Source organism: Halyomorpha halys, unplaced genomic scaffold (genome assembly GCF_000696795.3).
Source record: "Halyomorpha halys isolate HHAL.00 unplaced genomic scaffold, Hhal_1.1 Scaffold199.1, whole genome shotgun sequence".
NCBI classification, from domain to species: Eukaryota; Metazoa; Arthropoda; class Insecta; order Hemiptera; family Pentatomidae; genus Halyomorpha; species Halyomorpha halys.
Window position 1 is genome coordinate 667,517 of NW_027112578.1, and position 11,043 is coordinate 678,559.

Here is an 11,043-nt window from a genome sequence, read left to right on the forward strand (position 1 = left end):
GTATCAAAATAGTTCTGGGATGAGAGGGTTACATAATTAAAAGTGAATTTCGGTTGTCGGTAATTGAAACCAACTTTTTCCCTTCTTTTTATTGTTTTTTAGACTTTCGGGCCCCGTTGTGCGATTATTTAAATGCCTTATGCAAATAGAGTAGCGCAAAAATGGCAATAACAATTTTCATAAAACTTACCTAAGGTCTCCTCTTACTAGTCCTTACATTTTATGTTTTAAGGTATGAAGAAATCACAAATCGTCGTTATTTTAGATTCATAGGATCATGCTTGGGGGGAAGTATTTAATTTATAGGAACAAACATTTATAATTTCCTTGAAGTACAACCCAGCGCAAACAGGAGCGTCTTACCTTTCTATCTGCATCTGTCCGGTATTTGGTCCGATCCTTCTGTTCCATAACGTCCGTCCGGATGACTCCTCCAATGTCAAGCCTTACCCTCCTAGTCTCAATTTGCACTATCTTTTTCTTCTTCCTATCCCAATGGCTCGCCGATGTCGGGTTGTCAAGCCCTTCCCAATGTGAAGTGGATTGGTTCTACGATCTCCTGCAGATGATCTGAAGAAGGGGAAATTCTCTTCTTCCATCAGATAAAGGACGACGATGGTAGAGAATTTCCTCAGATTGAAGCAATCTTCTGACTCGTCATACATCGTCTATTCCACTGAGCTCTTCCTCAGCCATCTCCTTCCATTAGGGGTCTCTTATGTCCTCTCCTGGAGCTCCTGCAGTAGCGCCTTCAGCCCCTAACTTGCCTCTTAACTTCATTTTTAAAAATGCTCTCCTTGAGAATGAAACTCAGATGCTGTCAGAATCAGTGTTTTTGGACTGGTTTTGCTGTCCTCGGCCATGATGGCCAAGTTGTCAATTTCGGCCGTTGCAAGGAACAGTATATGTTCTAACTATCTCACCAACTCGTTGAACTCTAGCTTCCACTGAGCCGGACCTAGGAACCCCTAGTGTGTCCTCTACGCATCCTCTTCAAATTTTTTTCTTGATCTCGTAAAGTATATTCCTAATCCTGGCGTTACTGAGGTAACTACCAACCAAGTAAGTATAGATTATTGAGGATGTCCAGCTCTTGCATCCTCTGGATTACGCGAAGCCACACAACACTTCGTAGACGGGCGATATAAGACTTAATGTCCTTCTATCAACATCTTCACGCACTCTTATTAGTGCATGCGTAGTTTCCTTGTCAGAGGTAAAGCCGAATTGCGCCGCTTAGGGTTGGTCTGAAACTATTGACGATCTGATGCTCCAGGAAGTTCCCCCTATCCAAGCATTCAATATTTGTAATAGTTCTTCCTCAATATAAGGAGACTGTTCTTGAGGAGCCCTCCCAACCCTCTGCCCATCGACACAATAAGTGGAAGATCCCAAAAGGCCAATGGTGGACATTACCTGATGGATATAGCGTATCTGAAACGTTTCACGATTATTTTATTTTTCTTGAATCACTCCTATAATTATTTTAAGTATATAATAAAATAATAAATTATTTTAAAACAAGAATATCCCTTTCATTCTAATAATTTCATAAAGCACCTCGCATAGCAGGATACTTTCCAAAAAGTCTTTAATGAAGCCTGTACGAGGTAACAAATCTGAAATTCGGATTCAGCACCTCAAAAGCATATAGAATCGTTTGTTTTCTTTTAAAACGTAAAACTAGAAAAAGTTCGTTTTTGTTGGTGTTTGTTGTGAACTCGGTGGCTGACAAGACATAAAACCAGAAATTCAAAACCAGTGCCCCTAAAACAAATAGAATCGAAAATAAAACCTATATGATTTTTTCTTTCCTTTGGTGACTGGATTAAATATGGGGAGGAGGCGCATTACAGGTTTGCGCAGAGCCTTGTTTCAGCTCAACCTGGCTCTCCTAATACTAACGATATGATCAGTGCATGGAACTTGATGCATCGAATTTAACTAACAATGTTGTGCCAAGCTTCAGCAGTATCCGATGGTTTCATGGTAATTCTGGATCATTTTGTGAAGGAGAGAATTTTCAAGGAAAACAATAACTAGTAGAAAACTGCAGTTACTCCCAGAGTGACTGATAGAAAATAGATATTGAGAACAGTACTTCAGGAACAGCACATTAAGGAAGATTTACTACCCCCTAAATATGCTAAGCACGTAGGGGGCTAGTCATCATTCTAAAGCTTACCTGATCACGAAGGCCTTTACACTATCAGCCCAACTAGCGTTTACTTTTGTAACGATGGCTTACTTCACAGTAGTGTTTAGTAAAAATATAAGTAAACCTTCCTAATAATGTAACTAACTTTACAAAAAATACAATTAAAGGTTCTCTCTGAACAGATTCAAGATTTATTCCTAAATCTGATCAGTCAAAAAATTAATTGAAAAGTTGTAATTTTCCTAAAAGATAGAACCTTAAATTGTAATGAGGTGTAGATAGTTGACCGTAGATTAATGCTTGGAGAAGTTTTTGTTGTTCTTTGCTGACCGCACCCCCCCGACAAACTTCTCCAAGCTTAAATTGTATTTTTCGGAAAGCTAGTGGAAATGTCCTTAGCACCATTGTGAAGTAACCTTTCGATATGAAATTGATCAATTTTTTTTCGATTCATAAACTATTATATTGACATTTATTTTTAAGGATAAAGTGAAACGCACGATATTCGCTGCTTATCTTTCATTTTCTCTGTAACTTTTCGCTTTAACATTCGTATTTCAATGTTTTCTGAGTATTACTCCTAATTATCAATCTGTATGTTCATCTTTGGTTTTATTGTCTGTTGTAAAATGAAAACAAATGTTTACCCGTATAAAAGTATTTTTATTAGCAAACGAAAACAGTACATTACAGAGTAGCATGAGGGTTAACAGTACAATTTATTATAAGAGAAACATATGTTCAAATTAGGAGAACTATTTTAACCAACCTAATTACTTAATATCATCAAATTGCCATTCTGCCATTCTACATTTTTTTTTTTAAATTACAATAAAATATTTTCCTTTAAGAGTTAAGACTTTTCTACGCCCACTGCTATATTAGAGATATGTGTATCTTACTCTAAAATTGTTTTATCTATTTTTTTCTCTGTATTGTTTCTAACAAACACTTAAGTTTAATAGCAATAACAATTAGAATTTTGGGAATCTACACATTTTTGTTATATTGGCCATTCTGATTTTAAAGTTTCATTTTATTACCTTTTTGCTATCTATTAGGGTTACGTTTATTTATGTTTTTCTTGTTGTTATTTTATTATTCTGAAACTGTCCTGTGATATCATCAACCAAGGAATTTCCCTCTGAGCTACTTTCTTTATGGTGGGAATGTCTTCTTTACTTCATAAGTATTTTCCAAGGAAGAGATAATATGGATGATTCACCAATGGTTCATCAAGTATGATCATTCCCTAATTTTATTTTTGTTAGAGAAATTTGTTATTAGTTGTTTCTTAATATAAATAATGTTGGAAATATTTTATGAAAGTAATCAATGTTCATTCATATCACTTGTCTGATTCTTGTCATTGTCTCTAACTTTTGCTTTTATGTTTCTTTTTTATTTTGTAAGGTTAATCATTCAGATGAACCAGTCAAACAAGAAGCTTCTACTCAAAGGTAGTTTTAATTATTTTGTTGCTTAATATAAATATATTAATATTTGTTTATGTACCAAATGTTGAATAACATTAACCCTTTGTTTAATGCCCCAAATTAATTTCAGTGTAATTGTGTTATTAAAAGTTATTAATCCATAAAATCAATTTATTTTCATTTTTCATTTTCATCAATTTATTATTCTAGTTATCTTATAAATTCATACTACATACACCTTGTACACTATATTAAGAGCCTTTATTTTAAAGCTTAACTTTCTTCTCTTGAGGAATTAAAAAATAATCTGAATTTCACATTATATTTTCAGAACTGTGTTTCTTGTGTGACTGTCTAATTCAATAACTTGCCACTGGTTTTAGGTTTTTTTTTTTTGTTTTTAATACAATCTTATCTAATTTATGAAAGGAATATGGTCCGGGTGCGGTCAAATAAACTCAAATAGTAGAATTATACTATTTTATTGAGCCAACGTTTCGCCCCACGTTGCAGGGCTATTTTGACGGCGGTCAAAACAAGAGTGAAGTTCTACTATTTGAGTTTATTTTACCGCACCCGGACCATATTCCTTTCATCTTTACACACGGTCAATCAATAATCTTCCATTACTATTTTTTTGTTCTTTTTTGACCGCACCCGGACCATATTCCTTTCATCTTTACACACGGTCAATCAATAATCTTCCAGTATCTAATTTATGTGCAGTCCTTATTTTGTTTACTTTATAATGGGGAAATTAGTGGATTTGCCAATTTGGTTAAAAAAATATCATTACCTGTAGTCCTAATTAACTTGTGGCCTTTCAATTTCATAAGTTTTTTTTATTACCCTATTCATAACTTCTTAAAAAAATATTTACAGCAGTTAAGATTCTTCTAATAAATATAGTGTTAATTTTTTTAAATATTTTATTGTTTTCCATGTTGAACCTTGCAGGATTTGGACCGTGTATTAAATTTGCTGCATATAATTTTACGTTTTCTAACTTATGATAATTTATCTGGCGAAATAAACATCCAATAGATTTTAAAGAGTTGACATATTCCCTAATAATGTTGAGTTTGTGGATAGGTCCATTTTACAAAGGGCTGGTCCCATTCTTTTTTTTTTTTTTTTTTTTTTTACCCCATTGCTTTGGAAAGACTGGTCTGGTTAGTGGAGAAATGGTAAAATGTAAATTCTTTCATGTTATGTAACATTCTTTTTCCTTTCCTGGATTTTAACGGTAAAGACTCTGTCTAAGTGTCCTTATCCTCCATGGAGGGTTTTCAGAAGCTGGGCCATTTCATTGCTTTATCTTTTAAGTGTTTTCCCATTCTTGAATTTTTAGAAACATCCATAAGCATGTCTTATTTCTGATCAGTTTCCTAACATGCTTCTCCTCCAGTTTATGCTCATTTACTTTTTGTCTGAGATAATTCCATATTATATTTTATTGTCATGATGATATTACGGAACTTCATACAAGGCCAAGAAATCAAAACTGAATCAATTTTTTTCGAATACTTAGTTTAAGTTTCTATTGATGAAAAACATGCAATTTAGGCACTTGACAACTGAAGGTAGGCAAGCTTCGTATTCATGCAGGAATTTTAAAAAAATATATGTTCATGATCGATCATTTTTAATCACACTTTATGTTGTATTCATCAAGGAAAAAATTTGGTTCTTAATTTGCCTGTAATCTAATTTCTGTTTTAATCAATCTAACCGTTAATCCAATCTTGATGAAATTTTCAAATTATAGTCTCCATCTATTTCATCAGATAATTTCGCTTATACTTATGCAAACATGTTTACCTTAACATGCTTATATTAAAACAACGGTTTGTTTCAACATTGAGGTTTAGTGTAAATATGAATGTTATCAAATTTCATCTCCCTCTTGCTTACTTTTATGAAAAAATAATTTTATTGATATGCTTATTTCTAAGTGGATGGCTCATCACTTTTATTTTATTCTCTAATGACAATTAGTTAATTAAATTAACAAAATTATGTACCTATGTAGGTAATTATGTACCTATACTATAAAATTAAATTTTCAGAAAATAAAATGAGAAGATAAAGACAAAAAAAATCATAAAACTGGTGAGGCAGCTATACTGACCTACTTACTTGGCTGAAGTTTTTTTTTTCATTCAACCTATTATATATGTATCTTTATAAATATGTATTCATAGTTAATATATAGTAATAAATCAGCTACTTAAAAGTTAACATAACTTAAAATATTTTCTGAACCTTAAGTAGGTGCTATTTTGATCGAGAGTTAAAAAAAGTAAAACATTCATTTTCATCTTGAAGGATTTATTCATAAATTCATCTATAAGTATTTATTCATTAACCAGATTATTTTAAGCTAAGATATATTGCATTGGTTAATCTTTTTTGGTTGTCAGTATCACAAAATTTATCTTATTTTTTATAGTCAGTCTTTTTTCTTAGCTTTCCTGAATATTTCATCTAACTCTCTGGTGTATGTATTTTCTTTTTGTGTGAGTCAGTTTGTTAAGAATTTCAATTGTTCAGTTTGATGAAAAAGTTTTCATTATCGGTTAAAAGCTATATTATGTCTTGGACACATTTAGTAAATCATAGCATCATTTAAGATATATAAATAACTTTTAATTTATACAATCTTAATTCTTCTGATTCTGTTTCCATTTTTATCTAGTCATTAATTCAAGATAAAAATAATATTCATTTCAAATGTATATCAATGTACACATTTAACTTAATAATGATTTATGAATATTGATATTATGTTGATCTGAAAAGTTGTGAGATATTCAGTAAACTTAAAGCCTATAAGTTTAGTATGCTTATGGTTGTGGAAATCTATCAACAAGACCATCTAAGCTTTTTCTAATTACTTCTTCTTTGAAAGAATGAATAGTCAGTTTTGGAACTAAGCCATTTCATAACATTAAGATGAGAAAAATTTTAATCTTTTCTATTCCATAGATCATCTTTAATTTTTGTACTAGATCTCAGAATAAAAATGTATTAGTGTCTTAACTCAGTCCTTATCAGGAGAGTGATTGATCTGCTTGACTATAGATCGTGCCTGTCGAGGCAGGTAAAAATTCCCACTATATTCCCTACTTTATGTTATTTAAGATTGTTTTATCAGGCTCAGCAACATTAAAAATACATCATTATTACAGGTTTTAATGTCCAACGATCGAGAAAAAACTATTATACATATTTTTATGGCAGTATCATAGAAAAACCTAATTAATATTAATTTGATTTAATATCCTTACCGAGTTACTTATTTTATTTTTTTATAAATAAATTTGATTTTTACATGTCATTCTATGATAAAATATAGTTAATACGACATGATGCTGTTTTGTAACTATAAGAGTACTAAACTAAGAGGTAATTATTATCAAGTATTTTTTGTTCAATAATCATGGAGAATAAACTATGATCTCTAAAATGATCGTAATATTTATCATTAAAGTATTAAAAATTATGTGCTAACATTTTAATGGATCTATTATTTAGTAATTCTCATTCTAATGGTAAATCGCTGATTGACCATCTGTATTATTAATGAATGGAATATGGATAGGAATTTTACGTTTTGCCCTACATTTAGGGCTAAAAAAGATACAAACACTTAACATAAGTGTACAAAATAAAGAAAATATTAAAATTAGGTAAACAATAAATGATAATATATATAATAGAAGAGGAGATGAAATATTTAACAAAGAAAAAATAAATGAATAAAAAAAATTTTAAAACTTACACGGATAGAAAATATAGGAGAAATAAAGTTAAAGCATGAGATACAATAAATAAAAATAATAAAGAAAGAGAATATACCAAATGAATAGGGATACAGAGATTATAGGGATAAAATTATATAATAGAAAAAGTAATAATATAAGTTGGTAACATATGAATATAAATTAAAAATAAGATACATAAATATGAAATAAAAAGGAAGGATTGTAACTATAAAATATAATGAAATTAAGTATGGTGTGAGTATTTATAAAATAAAAGACATGACATGGGCTTCTGAAATGCAGAACATAGAGAAAAGAAGCATTATGAGGGTTTTATAAGGTTCAAAATGTGTCGGTATGTCAGGGAGATGCAGTCTTTATCGACTTTATGATTGACGGATTTTTCTGTTAAATTTATATGAATGGACTTCGAATTGAGACATTTTTATGGTTCGGGACAGTAGCAAGAATTGAAGTATTATCAAAATTAAAAGCATGATTCAGGTTTAAAGCATGTTCTGACAATTTGGAGGCAAATGGGTTACAGGATTTGATTGAAATTTTGTGCTGGTAAATGCGGTTCTTAAGTTGATTCTTAGTTTCGCCGATACAGAAGGAATTGTGACATGGGGTAGAATAATCCCATGTATCCGGTAAACTACATTGGAACGGTGTAAAAAAGGAATAGGGTCTTTTAATTTGTAAAATAGATAGGAAATTTTGTTGTGGTACTTCAAGCCAAGACGTAGGGTGGAAATAGTGGATCTTAAGGATTTTTGTATGTTGTTTACTGAGAAAGAGGTGGAGTGGGTTAAGAACAGGAGGAACTGGGATAATATATTTAATGTAAGAATTAAGTAGTTTGTTTGTCACTATATGAGGGAAATTGTTGTTGAATAGGATCTATTTAATACATTGTATGTTGGTCTGGTGATATTGAGGGTCAGAAAAAAAAAGGAATTGGTGGACATTGAACATAGATAATTTGGTGATAAGGGTGTTAAGAAAAATAGTTGAGGAGTCTGCCAGAATAGGTGGGTTTTGTATATCAATTTTCTCTATGATTCTTCCATTTTATATATATATATGGACTAAAAAAAAAAAAAGAGGCAGTCATTCCTTTTTTTCAGTTTTTGTGCTTGCATACCTTCAATTGGTGCCGAAATCCAGTCTCTTTAGATACCAGAGTAATTCTTTCTTTTAAAGAAGAATTTTTTTTTTGTTTTGTCATCTTTTTTGTTACTCTCTCATTTTTTATAAATAATTGCTATCAGCGGGATCATTAAACAAGTGGTTTTGAACCTGGAAGCTTTGAATCAAAATGTGATCCAGAACGCACCTCCCACAGAGGAGATTCCTCCACCCCTGGAGGTTCCTCCACTACCAGAAATCTTTCTTGCACAAGTTCATGCCACGACACTAGAATGAATTAAGGTCCATACGGCAACCACCCAGGACCTGAGGAAGACAGTGTTGGACCTAGAAAAATTCACCGGAGAGATTGGAGAATTAAATCATTTTTTAAAAAGGAGCGATCGTCTAATGGGGCGAATAGAAGCGAAGATGTCGGAGAATCTACTGGACAGCGAGGATGCAAAAGCACTGAAAGCAGAGGTGGTCTGCCTGGTAAAAAGAAGTATCTTCATCAGATTCAGGTGGATGAAGAGACTCCCTGGAGGGTCATCAAAGAAAGATTAAAGAAGGCATTCAGAGGAGGATGGTGGACCCCAGAGGAGGACATATTCATGATGATCAGAGAAACAAAAAAACCGAGACAGTCTAGTGAGCAGTATGCTGCAGAACTTCTGCCACGCTATAACAAAATCTCTGATAAACTCAGCGAGATGATGGAGACAATCCAAGTACAGGGTCGGATGCAATTCCTATCCATGGTACTGAAGATTCAGGTGGCAAAAGAAGGATTGGGGAAGAAGGAGGGAATGCCCAGAGACTGCATATTTGTGGCATGTGCTCCAGATCTTATAGAGACAACCGCTAGGAAGGTGGAGGCCCGAATGGATGTGAAAGAGCCGGGACGGAACCTGATAGGATATCAACGGCCGAGAAAATATGAGCATGAGATGCTTTGAATGTGGCAATGAGGGGCATATTTCTAGGTAGTGCTCCTATCTATATGTATAAAAGAAGAGACGCATGCTAGGGGGAGCCAATGGAGGTAAATCCGCAGCAAGTTAGGAGGAAAAACTAACGATTACGACATAGCGAGATGTTTTCGGTTAAAGACCGATCATAGACCATTGCAGAGGGTTGGTAAACTGAAGAAGACATCTGCATAGATAACCTGATGGAAGGAGATCCTCAGCCAGTACAACATGGACATTGCGTATAAGTACAGGAAGGACAACATGGTCGCAAACTAGCTTTCAAGGGCAGTAATGATTAATGCAATCAAGGAAGAGCAAGGTAAACCAGCTAGAAGGGGGATACAATTCCTAAGAGAGTGGACCCTGGGGGAAGAAGAAGAAGATGAAATGCCTTATACCGAGAACAAGGTAGACACATCCAAAGACGAAGACCCAACTGCAAGTAGACCCACAGAAATGGACATTTATACGGTGTACAATGATGATGGAGACTCTCATCATTGAATCATAGAGGGCATAATGAAACTCTATAGGCGCTGCGCCAGTGATATTTTTGGTGAGGAATGAAGTACCCAATACAAGGCAGTCTTTAAGATACAACATGGTCATTTCTCTCTCCCTCTCCTTTTTTGCAGTTTTGTGCTTGCAAATGTTTAACTTATATATATATAATCATAGTAGTCTTTTCTTGAATGCTGGGCATTAAAATCTGTAATAATGATGTATCAATATATCTTATATGTTGTAGAGCCCAATAAAGCAATCTTTATAGAATTTGAGGCAAAAGTTAAGAGCATGCAGCAAAGGAATATGGTAGAAATATTTCCCTGGCTGAATTAGCATGATGTGTAGGCTAACCAGGTGAATCACTCTTCTGATGACACTTACCTTCTACAAATTTCTTGGCTAACCCTTTTGTTCATATTAGTTACATTATCCAGCTTATGGGAAAATTATTTGTATTTGTGAGAAATCATTTAATAATCACATTAGTCATTCAGTGATACAGTACAATCTGCATCCTCTAAATGCTATTATTATTATTTTGTTCAATTCTGTTTCTGTGACGTTTGTTAAAACTATATCTTCTGTACCTTCATTTTTGTAGCAATAGTGGTGATTATTTACACACTGATGATGTGAAGCCTGATTATACTACCCAAGCTACCTTAAAAGTTTGTATATATTTATATTATTTATCTTTTTGATTATAAAATATAAAAAATTAAAAATGTCATATTTTAGGTTACCACTGATGACTTTAGTAACTTCTTCTGCCATGAAGTTTTTGGACAATTAAAAGGTCAAGGACACCAGTGTAATGTATGTGGGCGTGTGTTTCCATATAGGTACCAGCTTATTGTACACACAAGATACCATGCTTTTCCTGATGTAAGATCAGTTTAATGACAAAATTGTGGATTCCTGTTGTACTAAATAAGATTATAACTATACTCCTGTCAGCCTATGCTTTTAGATTGTTATTTATTAGGTTACATTATAAAGATAATGAGATATAAACATCTATAGACCACTTATTGCTTCTGTGTCATCAAGAATATAAAAAATTATTAATA

General features: G+C 32.9%; 1 protein-coding gene across 1 annotated transcript in view; it reads left to right on the plus strand.

Annotated features, from left to right (window-relative positions):
- Positions 1 to 2,524: 2,524 nt before the first annotated feature.
- The window catches only part of LOC106679385 (zinc finger protein OZF), a gene marked incomplete in the record, with an annotated part of 17,172 nt that continues 8,653 nt past the window's right edge, over positions 2,525 to 11,043 (plus strand). Inside the window, 4 exon segments of the mRNA XM_067050374.1 lie at positions 2,525 to 3,397; positions 3,572 to 3,618; positions 10,575 to 10,641; positions 10,712 to 10,858. Coding sequence (XP_066906475.1) covers positions 3,371 to 3,397; positions 3,572 to 3,618; positions 10,575 to 10,641; positions 10,712 to 10,858 — 288 coding nt within the window.